The 26,629-nt window shown below is 38.9% G+C and overlaps 1 protein-coding gene across 1 annotated transcript in view; it reads left to right on the top strand.

Moving 5' to 3' along the window:
- FREM3 (FRAS1 related extracellular matrix 3) overlaps positions 1-26,629 on the top strand; it is a 124,375-nt gene that overhangs the window by 62,147 nt on the left and 35,599 nt on the right. The window contains exons 3-6 of the mRNA XM_024356309.3: positions 7,295-7,441; positions 10,731-10,961; positions 13,896-14,021; positions 23,524-23,772. Of these exons, the coding sequence (XP_024212077.2) occupies positions 7,295-7,441; positions 10,731-10,961; positions 13,896-14,021; positions 23,524-23,772 (753 nt within the window). The remainder of the gene's footprint in view (positions 1-7,294; positions 7,442-10,730; positions 10,962-13,895; positions 14,022-23,523; positions 23,773-26,629) is intronic.

Genomic DNA, 26,629 nt, shown 5'->3' with positions numbered 1-26,629 from the left:
AATCTGCACTCTTGTTTATTACACATTAAACCACTATCACACACAGAATACAATTGTTAATGCATCATCTGGCTGACTGCCTGCTGCTAGGTCTGAGGGAGGAAGTTGAGTTCTCCCAACTGAAGCCTGTGGGGGCATAGCTAAGGTCTAGGCAATGATCTCTCTGGCCTCCATTTGGAAGGACCACAGTGACATCCCCTCATCCCACACCCCCTCACAATTCCCTGACTTCAGAATCCCATACCCCCTCACAATTCCCTGACTTCAGAAGTCAGGGAGCCTGTAACTGACCCTCACACAAGGAGCCTTCGTCTTAGCAGAGTTTCCCTGGCCCAGCCCCGCTTCTCCCTTTCTAATATTTCATTTCCTTCCCCTCACACCCTTTCTCAAGCAAGTGATTATGCACAGCCAGAAGGGGACTCTCAGTCGGAGCCACACATGAGGAGGCAGGATGTGTCACGAAGACGAAGCCCTTTCCTCCATCTTGCTTCTGGCTTGGAGCTTCAAAGTCCAGGGGTGGCCAGCTGTCCATCAATACCCCAGTAGCAGGTCTGAGAGAGGGTGAAAAAGGGTGATGGCTGAATCAGCTAACTCAGAGCCCCTGGGATATCTTATGTCAGATAAGCTGCTGGGGTCCCACTAGCTATAAATCTTCTTATCCAACTCCACAATTGCCTAGATCATTTGAGAGTAATGCCTAACAAAATACAAAGATTGTACAATATATATTTAGCTCTCTATTGTTAAACTTTCAGAAACCCAACTTTAAACCTCTCTCTCAGAAACTCCCTGCATAATAATTACTCCTGAATTTACGTGTCTTGCCTTTGGCCATCCCCAAACCTTTGTCCCATATATCCAAATATCTGATGAGCTTTTTGTACTTGGGCTTCTTATCATCACATCAAAGCCAAATTAAAACCAAACTCCCAAGCTACCTTCCTTCCTGGCTTCTCTAAATCAGCTATTGCTATATCTATACTGCTGTACTACTATACCTACACAACTCCTCCAGCTGCCCTGTTTGGGCTCTGTGAGTCATTTTTTTTACAGTCCCCATAACTCTCAGAGCTAGTCATCTCCTACAGCCTGATGGTTCTTCCTTCATTTTTCTTTAACCCATCTTTTCCCTTTCCACTGTCACTGTTTTAATGCTTAAGCTCTTATTATTTCATGAAGCCTGTCAATATCCTCTCTGAAGAGCCCATACCTGACATGTCTTTTTATCTGCGACGCTTAGGATTGTGCCTGATGTATGGTTTGACTTCAAAGTAATTATATATTGTGTAAATGAGCAAATAATCAGTTCTCTGTATGTAATTGATTTATGCATTCCAAAACACCAATTTGTACTTATTTTCTCCTACATGTCCATTAAAATGTGTGCATTGCATCAATATTAATATAGCTTTAATGTACCCAGTGTCTTGAGTGCCTACTGCATGCCAGGCATTATGCTAATCATTTTCACCTTCACTATTCAATGTCTTCTTATTCCTTTACAAACACAATAAGACAAAAACAAGTTCATTGCTGTGGGATTTTGTTGTTTTCATTGTTCTATCCTCAACACTTAGAAGAGGGAACAGCATATACCAGGTGATCAATACATATTTATGCAATAATTGAATGGATGGCTTAGTTAATTGTAATATTTCATAAATCATCCTTCAGAAACCTAGAATATAGTTAGATCTAAAAGAGAATTTTCCTAGTTGCAAACCTACCATTGCTATTTAAGTCCTATTAAATATCATTGCTATTTAAATAAACAAATATATTATGGCATAGTAATAAGCTTTAGCAGTATCTCTAGGATGCCAGAGAGACAGAATGACAGGACATGCAGCTAGAAAGAATGCCAACAGCACTCTGTGGATGACCATTGCCACTAGGTACAGTTGTCACTGGACACTAGATCTCTGCTACCAATGCCCATGAAAACCAAGTGCCTCCACTGCAACCCTCACCAAAATATGGACTCTATGCAGTTGACCTGCAGCCTCCTCACATTGTACACTTTTAAATCAAAGTCTCAAGCTACATTGGCAAAGCCTAAGTGACAAGCTTATGCCCTAGCTGTAAGAGAGGCTGCAAAATGATATTTTCTAATCCCTTCCTGTAGGTCAAGCTTGTCCAACCCATGGCCTGTGGGCTACATGCAGCCCAGGATGGCTTTGAATGTGGTTCAACACAAATTCATAAACTTTCTTAAAACATTATGAGGTTTTTGGATTTTTTTTTAGCTCATCAACTATTGTTATGTAGTGTATTTTATGTATGACCTAAGATAATTCTTCTTCCTCCAATGTGGCCCAGGGAAGCCAAAAGATTGGACATTCCTGCTATAGGTGAGGGACTCATCAAATCCCAAATCCTCCAAATATGGACAGGGAGTTCAAAAGCTGCAGAATAGTTACAAAACAAAATCATATTAACTAAATGTCCCTAATGAATACTACTGGCCTGAAAAAGCCAGACCACCTTCTTAAGTACTGATTGATAGGTACTGATTGATAGGAATAAAAAGGGCACCCGAAGGGAATGGAGACCAAGTAGCCTTTGATCATGACAGAATATTGATTAGTTTTAAAATATGGACATATTTATTTTTGTGCTTGTTTTCCCTCTGCCTGAAATATTCTTTCCCCCAATCTCTTATCAAATATCACCCCTTTAGGAAAGCCTTTTCTAACCACTCTATATAAACTATTACCTTCTGATTCTCCCAGTTATGCTTTATCCAACTATCCTGATTTTTGCATAGCACTTTCACCATCAACTATATTATACATTATTTGCTTATTGGCCCACTGGAAAGTAAGCTACACAAGAACAAGGATTTTTTTGATTTCACTGTTCTATCCTCAACACTTAGAAGAGTCAATAGCATATAACAGGTATTCAATAAATATTGGTGGAATAACTGAATGGATGGCTTAATTAATTAATTGTAACTTTTCATCAATCATCCTTCAGAAACCTAGACTATAACTTAGATCTACAAGAGAATTCTGGAGTGCATTAACACATTTTTTATTATAATTGTCAAGCCAAAGGAACTGAAAGGGTGCCTGAAATGTTTTTAGGTTATCAGAATTACTCTTTTTGTGGTAAATGCACATAAGTATTTTGACAATCAGAAATCTTCCTGAATCCATTCTGAAGTAGTCTGGTCATGCCTTAGAAACAGTACGTTTTACTAAAGAATACCATTACAAATTTTTAAGAATGTGTCATGCCCTTGTAAGTTTCCTTCAGTCTGCTTCCCCTAAGTCTACCTTCTTCTCCCTCCATATTAAAATGGCCCCTTCTTCTCTGCAAAGAGAATTCTACCCATCTCTCCCAGCCCAGTCGTCCCAGGAAGTCTTCCTTTCTACTTGTTTTGCTCCATTCATTTCTATCCACAATCATATTGCCCTTGTGTTGTAATTTAACAGTTTCATATACACGTCTTATTTTCTAGTTGGATTAGAGAATCCTGAAGGTCAATGCACACACTAGGGAAATAAAAATGTATAGATATTATCTCTACTATTTAGAATTAGCCAGGCACTGTAATGTTTGCCTGTAATCTCAGTTACTCAGGAGGCTGAGGCAGGAGAATCACTTGAACCTGGGAGGTGGAGGTTACAGTGAGCTGAGACGGTGCTACCGCACTCCAGCCTAGGTGACAGAGCAAGACTCTGTATAAACAAATAAATAAATAAATAAATACAGCATTATAATAACACAACTTTTCTGGATGTTTATTCCTGTAGTAAACTGGAAATTGCAATGGTAGCTCCTTCAAGATTTAAGCATTAGGAACTAAGCCAGCCCCAGAATCAAATAATATTGTCTTTGGCACAAATTCACATTTAATTGGAATAAAAGAACCTTTTTAGCAGATAACAAGAAGTTGGTATTTGGGATCAATTTGTAGGATATGACCAATACACCAGGGAGTCATTTATCTCTGATTTGTGTTGCTTCATAGAGAAGGGAAAGAGAAAATACTTTAATGAAAACTCTCTTCTGCTCTATCATCACCATTAATTATTTTGACTTCTGATGGACAGTCTTTTTTCTGGCCAATACATGTACTTACTGCATTTTAGCCACTGGTATCTTTAGGCCAAAACCCCATTGAGTTGTTACTTAGCTATTTACTTCTCTATTTCTAAGGTTAATTTTATTAAGGAATATTAATAAATAGGGCTTTAAAACATCTGTAGATGGACTTCACCTTCTTGGATTCATCTAGAACTAGAAACAATTCCTACCAGCCTCTTTCTCCTAACATACTTGGTTTAAAGTAGGTTCCCTTTAAATGTTTTGAAACACAGAATATTTCTTATTTATCCCAGACCATGTTTGTCTTTCTCATTTCTCTAGAAAGTGAATTGATATGGTGCCTAACAGCAAGCATGTGGTCACAGAAAGCATTGATTAGCCGGTGATGTCAGGTTACAGTGACTAAGGAGCTCATGCTTGAAGAGGATGATGCTTTCATATTTTCTTATCTTGCTCAAGGCATACTAAAATTTCAACAAAATAGTAACAATAGTGTTGTTTGGTACGGGGGCAGGCAAAATATAGGCAGATTGCAAAGGAATATGAAATGTGACAAGAAAGTGCTTTAAAAAGAAAAATGTTAAAATAAAAGAGGAGTTCAAAGTTCTAACACAGGCTGTTCCTTTGAAACTAGCCACTTTTTAAAAGATGTATTAACCAGTCAGTAGTGAAAGCAAAGTCAAAAGCAGCAATATAGCCTAGTGTAAATTAATCCTATGCTGTTTTAAAACCATGATGATAAGAACCCACATTTATTGAGCACCTAATTTGTGCCGGTCATTTGGTAGCATTATTTTCTTTGATTCTCACAACAATCCTATTGAGCACATAATGCTATTATCACATTTACAGATGAAGAAACTGAAGATCTATAATTTGTTCATGATCAAATGGCTCATAAGTGGCAGGCCCAGAACCTGGGTCCATGTGACTCAGGAGTCTATGCTCTTCATCACAAGACTACAAATTAGCTGTTTGGAATCTGGAGATGTATCTGTCTCTAATTGTTAAACCCTTCTCACTGTGCATGTTTTTATTCAGAGGGTCTGATCTGCAATAGATTTTTCCTACTTTGCTTTTGAAGCGTTTGTGTTGCATTGATCCCTAACCCACAGGAAGGGCAGCTCAGAGTGAAAGACAGAGCACTGGACTAGCAGACTGCAAAACTGGCCTCACCACTCACCTGTGGGGACCTGGTCAAATTGCCTCATCCTCCTGAAACTGTCCAGTTATAAATTGAGATTAATATTTGCCATACTCTGTAATGGGTTTGTAGAATAAAACATGTGACAGTATATAAAAGAACTATGAAAAAGACACAAAAAAAGTAAATATAAACTATTGTCATGACATGGGATTTCAAAATCTAAAGGACTACATACATGAATAATTAAAGTGTTTTCAAACTGTAAACAATATGGTTTTTAAAAAATAGCAGTAGGATTTTGAGCACTTTTATTTGTCTTGTATTTTTCTATATTTATCAGAATATCCACAATAGTATCAATAATGTTATTTTTTTAAGAGAGAGGACTATGGAGAGTAAACATGAAAATCAACATACGCATTTATCTTGCAGTTACACATCAGTGAGTTCCTTTAAGCCCAAGTAGGATTAAATCTCAGTGCTTGTTTTCTACTGATCCTTCGTTGCAACTATAGATCAGAACCTGCAGTGCGAAGGAGGGCTGAGGCCAGCTTCCCTCTTTCCATGCTCATGGTTCCCTTTACTTACTAGTAAGGTATTGCTCTTCCAAGGTTGACTCTAGAGAGAGAGGAGATAAGGTAGGCAGAGCACAGTCTGGTATAGAAAGTATCATTGCCATCTGCTGTTGGAGGTCCCTGGGTGGCAGCTCTTTAAAGGGGACCCCTTCCTTACTTGGTGTTTTCATGGGTTCCTTGAAGATTCCTATCTTTGGAGCCTCCTTGTCTCTTACCGCCTGTGCAACCCATGGGAATCTGGTGGTCAGCTCCTAGCTTCCTTTCTGTGGAAATCCTGTTGCCTCCTTAACTGGCCCTACTAGACAGATGACCCACCTCTAGTCCATATACCTGCTTTCTTTGTCCTGCTCTTCAAAGCTACTCGACTGCTTCCCAATGCAGCGCTCTCCACTCACTCCTTTACCCTGCCAATCTTTTTTGGAAATGAGTAAGTCACATGGATTCCAACTATAGAAGGAGATGTCAAACTCTCCAGGAGGTTCACCGAAGCCCTGTAGGCTGGAGGTCAAGGCTGTAGCCCCATCTCATACCCATACCCTTTTTGGTGATAATAGGGATTTCCACCACAGCATCAGCTTTTTCTAAAGTACTCTCTTCACAAATTCTTCTTTCTAGTCCACACACTGCCCCATTTTGATATAATTGATCTCATTAAGGGGTCCAGTAACTGTGGAACTGGTTAGTAAAGCTGTATTTGGTAAACTTCATACACAGTCACTTTGGTATCCGATATCTATCATATTGGCCCATCAGTTGAAACTCAGTCATAAAGACTTCTACTTCAATATCTTTTCACAGATGATTATTTGCAGCAACCACTCCCCAGATTAGGGAGACCTTCTCTTGCTACCAATACACAAACCTTACACAGCCACAATAAGGGGCTGGGTTGATCTTTCAGAAAGAGGCCAGTGACTTGGTGTGGACAAGAGGAAATAAGATAGAGCCCTTATATCCCTTGTCTATTGTCCTCTTCATGGGTAGTTTTTAAACATTAGAGTGTATAAGTTCAATACATCATACTATGTCCTGAAAGTGATAAAATAAGTTAATATAATGTTGGTATTGCCTTCAAGGAACTTCCAGACTAATATGAGATCAAATGGATGCTCAAATAATATAAAGGAGGAAGTAAGGGCAGAGAAAAAATGGAGGAGGCAGAGAGAGTGGAAGTGAAGAAGACAGGCAGGGAGGAAAGGATAGAGGTGTTGAGTATGACCTGAATTTAAAACTACCAAGCTCTGGCTCTTTGGAACCCTGATGCACAAGACCCTTTGGGAATAGGAGGCACCTGCCTCCCTCCAGATTAAGCAGGAGGAATAGGGCTTAAGATGACACTCATGACATCCTCTAGAAAAGCAAAGAACATTTCCTCTCTCTACCAAAAAAATAAAATAAAATAAAACAAGAGTATGTTTTGAAACCCCTGGTTTCAGAAGTAAAATGCACACATTGATCATTGACTTTTGCCATCAAATACTCCAGCTGAATTTTCCTTTGCCCCTATCAATTGCAGGAGGAAATAAACTAACAAATCAGCCTTTCCATCTAAACTGGGCTTGGATTTGTTTGGAGAAAGAGTACTACATTGTGGATGAAGATTCCACATTCTTAGAAGTGACCCTTACACGCAGAGGACACCTTGGAGAAACATCATTTATCAGTAAGTAACTCTGGATTGGTTGTTGGTAAAAGGTCATGGAAACATGAAATCTGGGACTAAAAATAATTACAAGAAAGTATACTGAAAGAGAATAAACAACTGGTTTGGAGAAATCTCTAAAAAAGTGTCTGTGAAAATGTGCCGTGGTTTTTGCTCCATGTGAGTTATGGGGCTTAGATATGTATCAACTTTTATCATCTTTCCCCTGTTTTCTTCTTTCTAGCAAGTTACATCTTTCTCTCTTTTATAACTCACCAGTCTCCAGGAAAATTAAGACACTTCATAGCCATCCCACAATCTTCAAGTCACTCAATTTCCTTCAAAGTTGTTTTAAGCATATATTTTTAGCCTTAGTTGTAGCTATTTCTTTTGAAAAATTATTTATGAGTACATGATCCATTACTGTGTTTAGTTCTATATATTTCTTTTGATTATGTATAATTGTTTTAACCTTGCTAGTAGGTTATAAATTCCTTGAGGACATGTACGGTGTCAAATTTCTTTATGTTCTACAAGGACCTAGTACAGAAATATGTTTTCTTGGAGTAAACACATACATAATGCCTGTATAATATATCTGATTATCATCATTAACAATTAACAGTAGTTGTTCTAATAAGGCATTGCATTTTCATAACATCTTTAGCTGCCAGAACTTTCAGAAATCATTTTGCCTTTATCTACATAATCTATTAAGAAGACAGATAGGGTTATATTGTTTTCATTTTACAAATAAGCACTGAGTTTCCTCGACATGCAGGACCCCACTCAGAGCCAAGGCAGTGTATCAAAACTGTTGGAGAGAAGCCAGGGAAGAAATGAGCTGGAGAGAAAACAAGCAATCAAGAAAAGGGAAGCTTTCCCTAGTCTCCGCTCCAGGCCCAGAGCTCCTAAAATAGGACTGTCCTCCTAGGAGAAGGGGTCAGCCAAAGAGCACCCTGACTTCTGGGTGGCCCTCAGCCTCGGCCTACATTCCAGGTTACTACATCAACACATGGTGGAACTCGCTGCCAGGAATGTCAGCTGAAATATGCCTCCCTCCTCTTGTCAGGCCCTACTTCCACAATTCTTTATCTCAAGGCTTTCTTGTGAGTTTGGGCTAAAATGTCAAGAAGCATTTTTGTATCCTGACCCAAGAAAAAAAAGTTAATCTGCTCAGAACCATTTGAATGTTTGCCCTAAATGAACCCTTTGGAAATCCTTCTGGCCATCCTGTCCAAACCAGCACCCCTGCCATACTCTATCTCCATGCACTGCTGTATGGTTCTTCACAGCACTTACCATAATTGGCATGGATCATGTGTCTATTTGTCTTCCCAAGTAGATTTCAGCTTTATAAGGTCAGGAACTACATCTTGGGTTATGTCCAACCTCAAAAACAGCATGGGGCATATGGTAGTCACCAATATTTGTTGTTAGGTAAACTACAGCCAGCCCTTCTGTTCCGTAAGTACTCTTTAAAATCACAATACTACTCAACATCACAGACAGGAACTTCTAAAGCATCTCATTCAGACACTCCAGAAAGTCCTCCTGATACCCCAACTCCACCCCAGGCTAATAGTCGAACCACAGGATCCAGAAGAAAAAAGAAACAAAATGGTGGAGTTCGACTTCCTGCTCTGTCACTTACTCTTTTTTGTGACTTTCAAAAGAGTTCAGTTTCCTTATGTGTACGTAAATTATCCACCTCACGATGTGTTTGAGGGGAATTCGTAATAATGATGATAAATCAATCTAGCACAGTTCTTGGCATACCGCCAATGCTCAAGAAGTGATAAATACCATTCTGTGGCACTCATCAAACACAATTAAAATCACCTGTTTATCTGTTTGCCTCTCCCAAAATTGAAAACCTCTTGAGGGTAGTGGTGGCTGTGCCTAATTCTGTGTGACATCCTCAGCACCTCACACAGAGACAATGTTTATCAAACATTAAGTAAATCACCATGTGCCTGCTTCATTCCTATAGCAGCGCCACTTAGCTCTACCTAAGCTTTGGCTGAGGACACCATTCACTCTTTTTTATGTTCTCCACTTCCAACATGTGGCCAAAGGAGGCTCTTCTTAAACACTGGACATTCAATCTCAGTCACCAAACTAATATTAACGCAGGCTTTCTTCAGCAGATTTGCAAAGGCAACACTAGCTATCCTACCTTTGAAATTATTTTCAGGCTCTATAGCTTCAGGTATCTTTTACGAGTTTCAGATTATTTGAGTATGAGGCCAAGGAATTGCATGGGGGGGGGCTATTAATCTTATTTTATATCAAGTTTTCACCATAGCTGGTGTCAGGTTACCATATTTGATTTCACACATCCACACAACTGCAGAATGTAACTAACCCTTATAATGGGACTTAAGTCGTGAGGCAAGGGTATTGTTTTCTTGGTATGTTAAAATCAAGACCAAACAATATTAGAATGCTGCTTGAACACTTTGGGTTGAGAGGAAGGTCTATTTAGTCTTGATGGGGTAGCACTTTTCACCATTGTATCTCACACTGGGTATTTTAACACTATTTTGTTGTTGTTGTTGTTGTTGTTGTTGTTTCGTATCTTCGGTAAGTTACTAATTACTATTTCCTAACAGAGCTCAAATCTCTTGCCTCTCTCCATTTTCACCAACATTGCACTAATTGCCTGAAAAATTACTAAGAGTTCTCTTGCAATCAAAAAATCACTAAACATACGAGGAAACAAGCCACCATGAGTAAGAATCGGCAAGAGGAAACAACCTTCAGGGTCATTCTTCCAAAGGCTGCAGAAATTGAAATTATCAGATACAAAATGTTCACTCAAAAATTTGTATTGAATACCTACTACCTGCCATGCACTGTCCTAATTCCCAGGAATTCATCAGTGAACACAACGGTCAAAGATCTCTACTGCCATAGAGCTCATATTCTAGTATCTTTCTCTTGAGACTATGAACTTTCTGGGGGCTGGGACAATTTCTTATTCATCTCTGAATCCCCAGCATCTGGCAGAGTTTGGCACATCAAAGGATCTCAATAAACATGTGCTAGAATAAATAAGTTAAATAAGACTGTTCTCTGTTCTCTTCTTTCTGTCAATCCCCCTTCCATGTTTTCTTCTCAATTCTATTCAATTCTGCTTACTTACACTCTCTTAGCCAAGAAAGATCATTTACAAGTGTTTTTTGGGAGCATTAAAAGAAACAATTTCTATGTTATCTACTTTTGTTAACAATAGAAACCACTTTGAAAGGAGACTATGCCTTCAGTCACTTGGCTTTGTATTTATAGTTTTCTGATTTTTATTCAGGCATTGGTACCAAAGATGAAACTGCAAAAAAAGACAAAGATTTCAAATGGAAGACCAATAAACAGATCCAGTTCAATCCTGGACAGACTACAGCCACATGGAGGGTGAGAATTATACCTGACAATGAATATGAGACTTCAGAGACCTTCCAGATCATTCTGTCTGAACCTCTCATGGCTGTACTGGAGTTTCCAGAAATGGCAACGGTTGAAATTGTAGACCCTGGAGATGGTATGTGACACTGATTGATTTGCTTTATTAACCAGTACAGGTTCTTGGCTCCATTTCCAGCATTCATACTTCCCTCAGGCTCTGTAAGCCACTAAGTGCGTTCATATCCATTTAGGATTTAAAGTGAAGTAAATTACTTTATAGACAATAATTTTTCATTTGCTCTCAGGATTTTTGAAAGACAATACAGGAGGATTAAAATAGAGAGGATCTGTATCAGCATTCCTGTAATATATATACAAGTCCTTACTGCAGGCTTTCTGCACGCCATAGGTACGAAGCAGCTCTGCTCCCAGATGGCTAATCCTCAGGGCTCATTTCAGGGCCACCATCTTTTCACAGCCAGATCAAATGGGGACTTGGATATCCATTGTCCTAGATGTGGCTCCTGGATATCAGCCAACTCATTTGTTTTAACAAGTTTTCCCTGAAGTTTTGTTATTATTATACAAAATATCCTTGAATTCATTGGTTCGTTTTATGTATTCATTCTTTCAGCAAGTATCTCCCCAGATAAATTTAAAGGAAAAAAAATATCTAAGCAGTAATCATGCTGCTTGCTGCCCCTTTTTTTGGAAGTAGAAGAATATTCCCTAAATGGTGGGGGGGGATTAGTATTCATCTTTGAATTTCAATTAAGCACATTGATTACACACAGTAGTTAAAAGAGGTCATGTAGCACCTGGAAGTGCATAGCTTACAACTAGGGAGCAGGCCTTAAGTTCCACAAGACTTGATGAAGAATCCCCAGCATTAGTGTGCTCTGAACTACGTAAGAGAATGTTAGTGTAATAGACATCTACAGGGGATGGAAAGCTTTCCATGGTCAAACAAGTCTAGGAACTATTTCAAATTTCATCCCTCTTTTGAGGCATCATAATTCATGTTAGCATATTAAAGATTCTGAGAAACTCTCCTATAAAGAAACCCATTTGATTTTGTTTAATTTTTCCAAACTGGACTGTGGATTTTCTTTTCATCATCTCCAAGGAATATCTTTTAAAATCTCTAAGTTCCAGTTTTCTTAAAACATAATTTGAGAAGTAGTGTTCATATGCTCTGCACTTTGGCAGATACAAAAGAAGTAGAAAACACTGCCCCCACCACCTAATGAACAAGGTATCAGACCAGTTTTGTTGAGAACAACACTTTGATACATGAATCAGTTACGAAGTAAATGTAAGTCACATGGGAGAAACACTAAGAGTTCAAGGAGAAGAACATAGATCATCATGGTCCCAAGTAATGAAGGCTCATGGAAGAGGCAGGGTTTGAGCTGAATCTTGAAAAGTAAATGGGATTTTTATTAGAAGGCAGATAGAAACAGGCTTTCCAGATTGGAAAAAATAGAGGTCATGACTGAATAACTTAGTCCTATTGTATCAATTTTTTCATACGACATTGATAATTTTAATTTACTTCTAGCTTCTTCCATGATGCCAACGTTTTGAATTGAAAGGTGTCAAGATAGTAGACTACCATACAGGTAAAATGGAGGAAAGAAAACTATCACTGGTCTTTTCTCCCTGTGACTCAGGGCCAGTGTCTTCCTGGAGGTTGATACTTATATCTGCTGAAGCTAATGTAGGCAGGAAAGTAAAGAAGAAAAAAATTAATATACAATAGCTAGATAATTTAACATTGAATTCTGAATTATCATTTAGTAATAGTTCCAAAACGGAAAAAAAAAAAAAGATGATTGCCAGCCGGGTGCAGTGGCTCATTCCTGTAATCCTAGCACTTTAGGAGGCCGAGGCAGGCAGATCACTTGAGTCCAGGAGTTCGAGACCAGCCTGGCCAACGTGGTGAAACCCCATCTCAACTAAAAACACAAAATTTAACCAGGCCTGGTAGCGCATGCCTGTAATCCCAGCTACTCAGGAGGCTGAGGCATGGGAATTGCTTGAACCTGGGAGACAAAGGTTTCAGTGAGCTGAGATCACGAAATTGCACTCCTCCAGCCTGGGTGACAGAGCAAGACCCTGCCTCAAAAAAAAAAAAAAAAAAAAAAGGTGATTGCCTACAATCTTTTCCCTTTTTGCTTGCATCACTAAGAGGAAGAATCTAGATGTATATGTAACATAAAGAAAAGAACTGAGGAAATTAAATGTGGTTTCATAGATAGTTACTGCAGTTCTCCACTTCACACTATGAGTTGGAACAATCTCCTCTAAAACTTTGTAAACAAACACCTATATTTTAACTGCACAGTGCATGCTTAATAAAAAGCCTTAGAAAACATCTAAAATCTCCCCCCACCAAAGTAGTACACATAATCCCATCAACAAGACATGACCAATATTCATATTGATATTTCAATGAATGTTTTGATTATGTCTAGGTGTATGCACACACACACATACACACACACAAACGTGTGTGCACATATACACAATTCAGTAAATTTCAGCAGTAATATGATCTTTAAAATTGAGGGAAGGACCTGTAGCTTATTTTTCTCAGCATATTAAATGACCAGCACAGTGTCTGCTCAATAAATGTTAAATAAGCAGTTTGTTGAATGAAGCATGAAAACAGTTTTCTTCATTAATGAATTAGATTACTTGATTGTTGAAATATTAAAAAGTAAACAGTAAAAGTAAAGCAAGTACATAAATATGTGATCTCCATTTAGAAGACTTAAAATTTGATCTCAGAAGAAAAAAAAGACATGAAATTGCTGCAAGATTTTTTTTTTCTTTTTAATGCTGGCTGTCCTTTTTAACTTTTCAAAAGAGGTCTCCTAAACCCAATTCCACTGCCTCTCCAGCTCCACTCAGTAATAAATAATGTTTCCCATTCTCACTATATTTAATACAGTTAATCATGTTGGAAAATATAAGAGTCAAAGACTGTACATTTCTGCTCAGGTGTGTTTAAATATCACCGATCAAATCTAAATCTTGGTGAAAAGTCTTCTGCCGTCTTTTCTAGAATCAACAGTTTATATTCCAGAGGCAGAATACAAAATAGAAGAGGACATTGGGGAACTTTTGATTCCAGTAAGACGGTCTGGAGATGCAAGCCAGGAACTAATCGTCATTTGCTCCACACGTCAAGGTATGAGGCTCTGTGGGGTCCTGTTCATAGGAATAAGATGATGAGAACAGGACTGTGGTAATGCTGGGAGTACCACAGAGGGTGAGCAAAGCAGAGTTAAGATGCTGGATGCCTGGGCCCCTCATCGTCCATGCCCTGCTGCGAACCCCCTTTGCTGACTCTGTGCAGGTGCCCTACTCCTCTGAGCTGGTCTCCTCAACCAGGGATAACGCTTTATTCAAAATTGGGATTAAAATATCTATTTTAACTACCCCATGAAGGGGCTAGTCAAATGAGACATTTGTGAAAGTCAAATGAGACATCTTGTGTCAAAAGAGTTTATATATGCTAGTCAAAAATTTATAAATTAAAGATTCGTATTTTTAATAGTCAGCATTGCCTCTGGGCAATATTGTAAAATAGTCTGTATATACTACTCAGTTTCTCTTCTCCTCCTCTCTCCCCATCTCACAACCACAGATGCCCCCCAACCATGAGTTCAGGCATCTTCGCACCGAAAACAAGGTTCCATTCTTTTTGACCACTTCTATACAGCCAGATTTAGCTGTCTCATGTCTCATCCCCTCAGGATCATATTCTCTAACATCTTATTAGCAACTATGTAGAAAACAAAAATTACGGAAACAAATGAAGACCACCCAAATGACAACAAGAAAAGGCTATTTAGAGCTCGCTGTAGTATGTCAGCCACCATCACTTTCATGTGGCAGAGACTCGCCCCAACAGGCAGAAGCATGAGAAAGCTTTATAGCGGAAAAAGGAAAGGTATCAGGTATGTCCTGATTGGAAGCTGTTGGCCTGGGAATCTGGAGATTGGCTCAGTAGAAGCAGGCATCCTATATGATTGGTTATGAGGGCATATTTGGCTCTCTGTGGTTGGTCTTAAATTAAAAGTGGGAGCAGAAATTAGGGAAGCTGGCAGTTATTTAGTAAGTCTTGACCATTTGATTGCTGATTGCTACAGAGGTGGTGGCTTGGCTTCCTGGACTAATTGCTGCAGATTGTGGGTCAGAGTTCTCTTTTTATGTATGGTATGGCCATTTTCCATCTGTATATTCAGTCTCTCAAAATCAGTGCTCCTACTTGTTGATATGTCAGCAAGGGAGAATTTATTCCTCCAGCTTTTCTTCCTCTCCCAAACAATGTTTTGTTTTTTTTTTAAATAATATCCCCACAACATTGTTTGTAAACACTGATGGTGCACTAATCATTTAGTAGGGGCAGGCAGTACCTTGGCAGATGGAAACTTTAATAGTAGGGCCTTGAGGTCCCCAGCAAAACACAGCATAAAACTAGTTGCCTCCTTCACTTACCTGTAGTCATGTTTGGTATTTGTGAATTATTAGTAACATACAAAGCATGAGTCTGCTTTCCATTGCACTGTGTATGTAGCTCATGTTCATTTTATTTATGAAAATAAGTAATTGTTAAACATTTACCTTAACATGACTTCCAGAGATGTTTAAATAACCGAATTGAAATTTCATCCTATACATGGGGAGTAGGTGAGGACAAATACCACAATGGCACATGATATGAGTATGAGAAGATTTACAACGTTCACACTTGTAATTCTGTTACTGGCCAGGTTCATTCTGCTTGTGCACAGCAAGACAATCACTGTGGTGACAGGTTTTGCAAAAGAGAAAAAATTTCCTTCACAAGGCTGCCATACAAAGATACAAGAGAATGAATCAAAATTTGGGAGTACTTATGAAATAGAAAGCAGGGTCTTCTAAAGCATGGGGAAAGGTGATTGGCAAGTAGGAAAGGTGAGGTAATTGGGGTTTCTGTGCAAAACTAATCAAGCTACATGGTAATTCATAGGACACATATGCACAAAATGGCAGTGTTAGCATAATCTGAGGTTGGAACTTTTGGCCCTCTGACATCAAAAGATCAGTCTTTGGGCACTCAAGCAGGCCCAGTTAAAGGTCAGTGGTCTCAACAGCTTGAACTGGACAAGAGCTGCCCCCTAGTTCCTGAAAAACAACTTTAAGCAACGTTATTATAGTGCCCCACAGTCAGAGATGTTATCTATAAGGAAGCTAGTGGGAGTTTAGTTATGCATTGTTTGGCTAAGTGATTTGCTAGTGGGAGTTTTTTGTTGTTGGTTTCTTGGTAGGTTGGGGGAGGATTTTGAGACAGGGTTTCACTCTATCACCCAGGCTGCAGTGCAGTGACTCCATCACAGCTCACTGCAGGATCAAACTCCTGGGCTCAAGCCATCTTTCCACCTCAGCCTCTGGAGTAGCTGGGACTACAGGCACCAACCTGTATGCATGGCTAATTTTTAAAATTTTTTGTAGAGGCGAAGTTCTCACTATGTTGCCCAGGCTGGTCTCGAACTCCTGGCTTCAAGTGATTCTCCTGACTTGGCTTCCCAAGGTGCTGGGACTACAGGTGTGTGCCACCATACTTGGCTGCTAATGGGAGTTTTACCATAAGCCATAAGTAAGCTGTTAAAAGCAAGCAAGGCAGGTTAAGTTTGGCAAACTTAATCAGCTTAGCCCTCAGTTTCAGTTCCACCAAGAGATATGCAAGAGTCAAGATGCTACCTTGCATACAGTGGCTTAGTGTTCCAGGAAGGGCCCCGACCCTGTTATATCCTATTTTTTCTTTTTCTTTTTCTTTTTTTTAACCACAAACATGAAAATACCTTCTTATGTGGGGATCTTGGGGTCAAGGCTCAGGTGTCAAGCAGTCTGAGTTGTGCACCAGCTATGCAGGGAGTTTTCCAGGCATGCCAGCTTTCACATCTGGAAATCATGTGGGAAGTTGGATTACATAAGGGAATCTTATGAGAAGCTAAAGTTAGGTGTAGCCCTCCCACTTGGGGAAGCAGCACTCCTCCATCCTAGCTGACTCCGTGCCAGACACTGAGCCTCGCTATTCATTTGGATGGTCCTTCTGCAGCATAGCTCTTTCCAAGGGATGAACAGACAGACCCTCGGTGAATTTTTCTAGCGTAGCAATTACATATGATCTATTCAACTGGGCTGTTTACCATCTCATCTCTTTCATTCACATCTAAGAGACTTTAGCACCATTGTCTGCTGGACACTTTGGTTGTAGACAGAGAATGTGTCACTAATACCAGAAGAAGCCCAGCTTGAAGCCCAGAACAAAGCATGAGTACACTTTCTACAATAGCTGGTCTGTCCAGCCTCAACCACACCCCCTAGCTCCCACATACTTGCCCATTATTGCAAGACCCAAACTAGAGCCCCAGTGCACCAATGGAAGAAAGAATTAGGCACATCCTTTCAGTGATCAGCTAGCTAAGGAGAAAGGCCTCAAGGAGTACCTCACCTAGCTTGTTTTTTCTCCTCTTCACTTTTTCCTTCCCAAATGTAAAACTAGCTTAAACCCAAGAGTTGCTAACATTATATGGAGCTGGCTATATCTGGTGCTTTCAAGAGGAAATCTTAGTTAAAGAACAGGCAATAAGCCTATCTCTGGATATATAGCCAAACGCAACAAACATGAAGATCTTGAAGATGCATTACAAAGGTTTGTCCTTGTAGTTGGTTTTAAATATCTTAAATTATCTGTTTACTGCCAAATCCTCTGTCTTCCAGGGCAGAGGAGAATTTATTCTTGTTCCTCTTCTCAACCTTGGCACCATTAATGTTTTGAATAACTGTTTATTGTGGGGGCTGTCCCATGCTTTGTAAAATGTTAAGCAGCATCCCTGGTCTCTATATACTAGATGCAAGTATCTAGCATCTAGACGCATCTGCCACCTCCATCTGTGACCCCCAAAAATGTCACCAGACATTGCCAAGTGTCCCCTAGCAGGTAAAATCAGCCCAACTGAAAACTCTTGCTCTATAATGAAATGTTTTAAGCGCAAAGATTCTTTAAGTAAAGACTTGGAAATTAGACATTTCTCGGCATTATTTCATTCTTAAGAAAAATCTCATCCATCTTTTTCTTCTCATTAGTCACTCTCTTGTTAAAAAACTGCCTTATTGGAAGGAACAGCCAATGAATAGCAAACCACAGAACCTAAAACCAAATGAGTAGGTACAGCATTGAATCATCCTGTGGTTTTTGGTCAGGCCCAAGTCAAATATGTTGCGGTTTTTAATGATCTACTCTATCCAGTTAAAAAGAACTGCGTAGTAAACCACAAGCCATGGACCTCGCCCCACTTCTCCGATTGGATTTTTTCTGTGGGTCATCCCCTAAGATGGAGGTAGAAAACAGATGATTCTTTTTTTTTTTTTTTTTGAGACGGAGTCTCGCTCTGTCGCCCAGGCTGGAGTGCAGTGTCGCCTTCTCGGCTCACTGCAAGCTCCGCCTCCCGGGTTCACGCCATTCTCCGGCCTCAGCCTCCCGTGTAGCTGGGACTACAGGCGCCCACCACCACGCCCGGCTAATTTTCTTTTTTGTATTTTTTTAGTAGAGACGGGGTTTCATAGTGTTAGCCAGGATGGTCTCAATCTCCTGACCTCGTGATCCGTCCGCCTCAGCCTTCCAAAGTGCTGGGATTACAGGTGTGAGCCACCGCGCCCGGCCAAAAGTGGATAATTCTTAAAGGGTTCCAAGCATGTCCAGGTGAAAGACTTTCTTCTTTCTTTCCTTTTAAAAAAGATTCTCTGTGTTGATTTATTTAGTTGTAGATGTGTTCATAGGTTATAGAAGTTATACTTTGCATCTCAGACGGTTTGGGGGGATTATAGTTTTCTGTTCCTGAAGTACAAATCATATGGTTTAAAAGTCCCCTTACTGAAGGTTTTCTGGGCGTAAACTCTCACCATTTTCTGTTTATCAGAACATGTCTTTATTTCAACTCCAGTCTTGAAATTCTAGGTTGGCAGTAATTCTCTCCTAGCATTTTAAAGTTATTATTCCAACATATTCTGGCTTCCATTGTTAAGAACTTTGTTTTTCATCTAAAAGTTGTCTTTGTAGAGATGTTTTTTCCATGCATCTAAAATCTTACATGTATTTGATCTGAATCTGTGAAAGATCTGAGGGCTTCACTTGAAAATGTTTTCCTCCAAGGAAGGTTTGCTTTGCTTATTCCAGGATTCAGAGGGTACTACTGATCCAGACACACTCCTGCTGCCCTGTATCCTCAGGCATAACCATAGCTTCCAAGTCAGCTCTGTGAGGTGCCCTTGCCCAAGGCCTGTCTCCACCTGCAATGGTGATAGTGCACCTGCTCTTGGGGGGATACCACCTTCTGAATGGGAATCCCTTCTATGGGTTATGGGATTTCAGGTTGGGGGAGGGTTTTTATGGTTTGTTTTAGTTATTTTTAATTTCAATTTTGTTTTGTTTGTGGGTTTTTGGGTTTTTTGTTTTTTGTTTTTTTGACACTTGACGATATTCCCTACACTTGACGATATTCCCTATGAGAACAGAAAAGCCAGAATCATTATTTTTTCTAGTTGTTTTTTACTGTACGGGCATCCCAGAATACCTGACTGGCCAATCTGCTGGAAATAAAAGTCCCAAAGTCCCCTCTAGATAGACGCTCCCATGCTGCTCCAGCCGAGCCTTTGCTACCCTCCTCCTCTCTCCTCTGGTTCTCCCACCACCCTTCAATCATCAGCCCTCCTGGGGCATGAAGTGACTTGTGCCTGGGGTCCAAAAGCCTCCTGCTCCAATGAGGTGTTAGCTGCTGCACTTTAAAGACGGTGATTGCTTGTCTTGCTGTCCTACTAAAATGTACATATTAAAAGAAAATTGTGTGTTTAAAAGAATTTATAATCAACTAAACAAACAACCAAAGACAATGCGAGAAAGTAAAAAGTGCCCCAGGCTGACTATCAGGAGATGGGTCTTTGACTCCTTGGATATCATGGGGCATTCTCTGCCTCAATTTTCTCATTGATAAAACGCCCTGGCCACCTCATAAAGTAACCAAACAACATAATATAATGATTTAATTACCCTTTAGTGTAGTTCCTTAATAGGACTTTCTCTCTGATTTTAACATTTATGATTTTTGTAAAGCAAGTGTGATATGTAGCCACAGAGACTGAGCCATAAATACTCTTTTGTAAATAAGTTATTAATTTTTAAAGTAACTTCACAAATTCTCAGGCTGCCAGTGAGGTGAGGGAGGCCTGGACAGGGGCAATCGATGCCATCATCATCATGGATAGAGTGGTATGCTGGATCCAGCTAGTAACTGCTCCTGAAAGCTGATTCTGTGCACCTCTTCCCTACTCTATGCTCAGTGACTTCACATTGATAGTTGAAGTTGGCTACGATGGGAATATTAATACAACAAAAATCAGCAAAGTTTGCAAATCAGCTTTTGCGTGCCTTGTTTGGAGAGCACATCACCATGCTAAGGGAGGGAACTCCTAGGTTAACATGAAATGAATCTTTGGTTCTAACCCTTAATTTTGGAGAACTAAACCCATACCCATTAAAACTGTCATTCATCATGCCTCATAATCTACCTCTGCAAACAATGAATCTTTAATATTTCTCACAAAGATGCTATGCTGTACCACTGGTCAAGCCACCCAAACAAGGCTTGAGACCCAATAAGTGTCTTTGATACCAGCCTGGAAATCATAAATTTATACTCCTTGAAGCCTCTTCACTGTAAAATACGGGATATGTACAGACAATCGCCAGGGACCTTATCTTTTATCTCAGAATATATTTGATGTTTTCAGAACAGAATTTTTCCAAGTCCTGAGGATTCTTAACTTGTTGCAGATAAAATATTGTTTTTTACTTAAATGAATGTCAGTATTCACATTCTTAACTATTGAATATAACTGCTCAAAGAGTTGCCCAAAGTAAATTTTCTAGAATCCTAAAAGGAATGTTCCATTTAGATCAACTGAATTTTTTAATTAAATACAATTTACTTAGACAACTTTTTTCACCAACTCTTGTTTAAAAATCTTGCTAAAACATATTGTCTTGATTTCTGCTTTAGAAGAGTTCAATCGCCAAATGATTTTCAAGAAGTATTATATTTCAGTCTTTCATTTAACCCAGAAATCAACCTACTTGAATGTCATATCTATGTCAACCAGTGGATTGGTCAAATATAAAAAAAAATTAAACAGAAAAAGAAAAAATCTCAATTGCTTTTGTTTCATGAACTACAAATAAATCATTATTTGAATATTCATTAGGTGACATATATTGAGAAAGAGGTTTAATACAGATAGTTATATTTAGTGAAGATAGTGTTAGTTACTATGTGAGCCTAGTGTCTACAGTATCTGCTTTTGGCATTCATCCTGAGGAGTTAACATGCAGTTTCTGACAAGGTTCTTTGTCATATAGCCTGTCATACCAACATAATGCACACTTGATGGCTAGGCAAAATTGAGAACTGTGTTCTCCAAAGGTATAGTTCTGTTTAAACATCTGGCTCTTTAAAAAGACATTCCAAAAGTTGTATGCTATTTAATCAGATTGTTGCAAGAGCTTAAGACCTTTTTTCCTTTGTCTGTGTGCCAGGAACACAGAAAGTCTCCCTGACAGTGTTTCATCTCATCTTGAGAGCCTTTCTATATTGCTAGCCACTTATCTCTTTCCCCATTTAACTGGAGAGTGCCTGTCTTAGGCATTCAGTGATAGCACTATGTCTCACATCCCAAGAGCCAGCCTATCCTGGTTGACTTGAGCGTGGAGACCTTTTTCATGCATAGGTTTCCCCAGAGAAGGAATCTCATGAGATAATAAGGTTTCAAAGCATAGACCGCCACTGAAACTCAGCTAGCTTCCCCACCAAGTGATAGTTCCCCTTGTGCCTGTCCATTTTGATCAGTTTCTGCCCTCTGCCCTAGCAAACACATTTTATTCTCATCAACTCTCCAGGTCTAACAATTTTTATGATTCCAGAATAACGAAACAGTCAATTTGTTATTTCCGAATAATTCTAAAATTTTTGTTCTTTCAAAAAAACCATTCTGAAACACTTTGTGAGTCAGTGCCCTTCCGAGCAAAACATCTGAAGTCAGTTGGAGCCCACTATCATTTTTTAGCAACTTAGATCTATACAAGCAACATGCAGTGATGGACACCAACTTGTACGGATGTTTAGATGACAGTGGGCATTGGTGTCATCTTGCATATGTGCATGTACCATAGCTGTAAGCAAGAAAGACTCTTACAAGACTGGAGCATCCAGTCCAGAATCTCACTGTCATCTCCTCATTGCTTCTTATTAAAGTGAGGTATGGTGGGAAATATTTATACTTTTCAAAAACTTCTTATCTGGTATAATAGGTTATTATTTCATAGTCTTTGTTCTGCCTAAATCTGGTCTGCCTAAATCATTTAAATTACAATGAATACTGTTCAGTCTTTTAGCCCTAAACCTATGTGTTGCTGTTTTAAAACTGCAAAAATGCATCAGAACCTCGCAATCCTACTCTTAAGTATTTATTCTAGAAAAAAAATTATTGGGTTGGTGCAAAAGTAATTGTGGTTATTGCTATTAAAAGTAATGGGAAAACCGCAATTGCTTTTGCACCAACCTATACATACCCACTCAAAGACTCGTACTTGAATATTCATAGAAGCATTACTCACAATTGCCAAGAACTAGAAATAACCCAAATTATCAACCAGTAAATAGATAAACAAACTGTGGTATAGCCACACAATGGGAAACAATAGTCAGCAATAAAAGGGAAAACATATCATGGTACATGGATGAATCTCAAAAGCATTGTGCTAAATGAAAGAATCAAAACATATGCTTCATTTGTATGAAATTTCTCATAAAGGCAAATAAATCTATAATGATGCAAAGCAGATTTGTGATTTCCAAGGCCTGGGAGACAGGGAAGGAGATGGATTGCAAGAAACACAAGTCAAGTTTTGTGGATGGATAAAAACGTTTTATGATTGTGGTGGTGGTCACATGATTATATGCATTTGTCAAAACTCTTCAAACTGTGCATTTACATTGGTAAATCTTAATGTAAGTAAACTATTAAAATAACATTTAAAACACACTGAATCTAAACTGAAATCCTCTAATCAATCCTGCACTCCTTGTAAAATAAGATATAATTTTCTGGCTATATTATGGTGTCATACAAAGAACTCTAGTTGGGGTGTGTGATGATCAGATTACATAGATGCTGCTCACAGCTATGCCACTGTGGGTAGAGCAGTAGCAGGAAAAAACTCGATACTATTTTCATGCTGTGGATTCTCTAGTCCTAATTTTACTACACCTCAGTTTTCTCATCTGTAATATGAAATAATTGAGCTAAGCCAGCCCTAGCATCCTGTGATCTTGTTTATTTAGCCCCTAATATAAACAAAACTTATTCAATATACTCTATTTAAAAATCACTAAATCTAGATCATGTCAAAATACCAGAGTCTATTCCAAAAGCCTTCTTCTTACAGTATTAATATTTGTGAGCATAAGAGGTAAGTGTGTTGTATCATTCAGATAGCTATTATCTAAAAATACGTTAAAGAAAACAGACAGGCTTCTTGTTTGGAATTCCATTTCTTCTTAACCTCCCTGTTCCTTCTCATATTTCTGTAGGTTCTGCCACAGGCACAATTTCTTCCACAGTGTTATTCTCTGATTACATCTCACGTCCAGAAGACCACACCAGCATCCTCCACTTTGACAAGAACGAGACACAGAAGACCTGCCGGGTCCTGATCATTGATGACTCCCTTTATGAAGAGGAGGAATCCTTCAGCGTTTCACTTAGGCTGCCAGTGGGAGGACAGCTGGGAGCCAGATTCCCCACCACTAAGGTGACTATTCTGGCTGATCGTTATGATGGTAAGTCCATTTGTTGCTTCCCAACCTTTGGCAATAGCTTCCTTCTCATAATTTCCTCCAACAGTTGAAAGGCAAATGTAGCTTAAATTATCTTTTAAAAGAATATTTGATGTTCTTTTATCTCCAAAAACTGTGAGTAGCTCTTCAAATACATAGACATCACCAACACCAATGACAAAACAGCCATGCGAGTAGATTAAATATTTGGGTACGACTTTACTTGACACAAGAAAAAGCACAGCCCAAGGAGGTGACTTAAGACTTAGAAGGAAGCCAGGGAGAGGACCTAAGTCAAGTATCTAATTACCCAACCAGGACTACCCCCAAGAGGACCTTCATCTTAGCAGCACAAGGATCATCCCTCACAGTTAGTGTGTGAGTTGTCAAGCGGCACAAGGATAAGATGGAGCCCAGTGTGTCAGCATCTGGACCTCTTTTTATGGTTACCTAGCAGGGCGTTTGCCTCCAGTCCCTGGGGATCCCAGCTGAAATTTAGCCAGAAAAGAGAGGGGCGCCTTATTCCTAAACACCAACTCCCCTCCCAGACACGACACAAAGTATCAAGCCCAGTATGATTTTCCTAGGTTTCACCTGCCCTTCTATAAGGAGCACTTTTAACAGAAAATGGTAATAAAGACAGGGCCAGGATCAGACTGTTTTATTACTACTCTCAAATTAGTGTGACTGCTTCATCTCTCAACCATGCTTCTGTCAGGATTTGAGTGGCTGCGAGTTGCTAAGCTCAGACCTAAGAAGGGTTAGACTGAGCTGTTATTAAGGACCCACAATTATTGTGACTGCTTTATGGATGCACCACAAAGCTTACATTAAACTGAGAGCTGTGCCAAGAGATAAACACAGATTTGTAAAGTCTGAACAGTTTATACTCTCCAGGTAGATATGGTAAATTTATCGTATACTATCATGTTCTGTTTAAAATTATGTCTTCATAACAACCATAGAACAAGAGAAAATATGAGTGAGATTAAAGGCGGTCTTCTGTTTGTTTGTTGTTTAATCTCCTACATGGCTTTACTTGGGAATATTTCACCCTGTGGACCAGATCTCTGAAATTTTCAGTAGACTACTTTTGCTCCATTAAAAATAAAAAAGAATTTTCTAGGACTAATTTCAGTTCCAAAACACATCTTTACAAGTATCAAGAGCTAAGAATAAGGACAGGCCCTGAGATCCATGCTTTCTTCATCGTGTACTTTTCTTTTCAAAAATTTCTTCATTGGAATTAAAACAAAGATTGTTTTTCTTAAAATAATTTGAGTAAATTTTCAATATATTCCTTTATGGAAATGTATAATTGTATATATTTTCTGTTAAACCAAAGAGATAGGAGGAAGTGTCCAATAGGAAAATTAGCCTTGATTTTCCAGTTTCATTCGAAAGAAGTTGTTTTGGAAAGAGAAACACTACTCATGTTATCTTATAAAAAGTATCTGCTGTTTTCCCAACAGAAGAGAAGTAGAATCTGAGTAAATTTGTCTGGTTGAGACATCTGAAAAATCCCTACGTGGTCAAGTCTAGTTGATTAATATGGAGAGCAAATTGAGAAATGAGGACACTCTGAAAGACAAAAAATGATGACATGGCATTATGTGGTTTTTGAAGCCTGCTTGAAATATTAGAATTTTTTTAAATTACAGGGCTATGATTAGGATATTGAAGCAACTATCTCTTACCAAGAGGTTAGGAAAGATTTACCCACACCGAGTGCTACAGACCAAGAAGGTGTTAACCAGGCATAGTGAGAAGGGAGAAAGGGAAAGTTATGGAACTGGAGACTTTTTTTTTACATTTTCTACATAGTCCACTTCACAGTATATCCTTCTTTTTATAATCAATGCTTACTTTTCCATGATAATGAAGAATTAATATGAAAAGTTGAAATTTGTAAACACATAGCTTCAAATTCCTTTTCCCTTCACTACCACACCTTTTCTTATAGCCAGAAAGATTGGCGTCAGAACAGTCTTCGTTATTCTTCTCTACTGGAGCTAGTAATAGGTCTAGGTACACAACGAAAGAAATGGGAGAGAAAAGGAAGAGAATCAAAAGTGGAACAACAGAGTCAGCAAAGCTTGTGCTGGGGGTCTGGAGACTTGGATTCTAAGCCTGAGACACACTCTCTCTGGGTAACCTTGGCTAGGTCAAGCTATCTGTGGTTCTGTTTCCCAATCATGAAATAAGGGGATTGATTGGGTTGTCTCTAGGAACCCTTTCCCTCCATAATTCTATGATTCTTAAGTCATTCTAAGAAAAAGGCATTAGTTAATAAACACCACCCATACACAAAAATGATGCATCCTGTAGGCTGAGTTTTTCCATTAAAATTTTGTCATGAACTTAGAAAAATATATGTCAAAGTTTTGCTCTAAACAAGCCAGGTAAAAAAGAGAGTTAATTAGTGAAGCAAGAACTTGAATGGTCTTGTGTTTTAAGCTATCTATTTTGTCTTTTATTTTTCCAAGGCCTACCCCTGTTTGACTCATGCTATTCTTTCCAACATAAGTGCCAGAAGACATATAACTGGAGTGATATGTCTATACCCTGGACATGCTCTAACATTTTTTGAGCACATACTGAGTTACATTTTGATAAGCAAGTGCATTATATAATTTTACCCAGATAATTAGAAGGAAATTTCTTTTAAAACTATCCTGAAATTTTTAAGCAAACATGAAGAATGAAGTTGTCTGACCTTCAATTATTCTATCTCTTCTTCCTCAATAAGATGTATGTTTTCTGCAAGCTCTTTACCTAACAATTAGAATAGGCTCAAACACCAGAGCTTACCTGAAAACTACAAAAGCTAGAGACAGGCATAAAGCACCCAACAGATATT

Source organism: Pan troglodytes, chromosome 3 (assembly GCF_028858775.2).
Source record: "Pan troglodytes isolate AG18354 chromosome 3, NHGRI_mPanTro3-v2.0_pri, whole genome shotgun sequence".
Lineage (NCBI taxonomy): Eukaryota > Metazoa > Chordata > Mammalia > Primates > Hominidae > Pan > Pan troglodytes.
The sequence above is the reverse complement of the archived record's forward strand: the minus strand, read 5'-3'. Positions and strand labels throughout refer to the sequence as shown.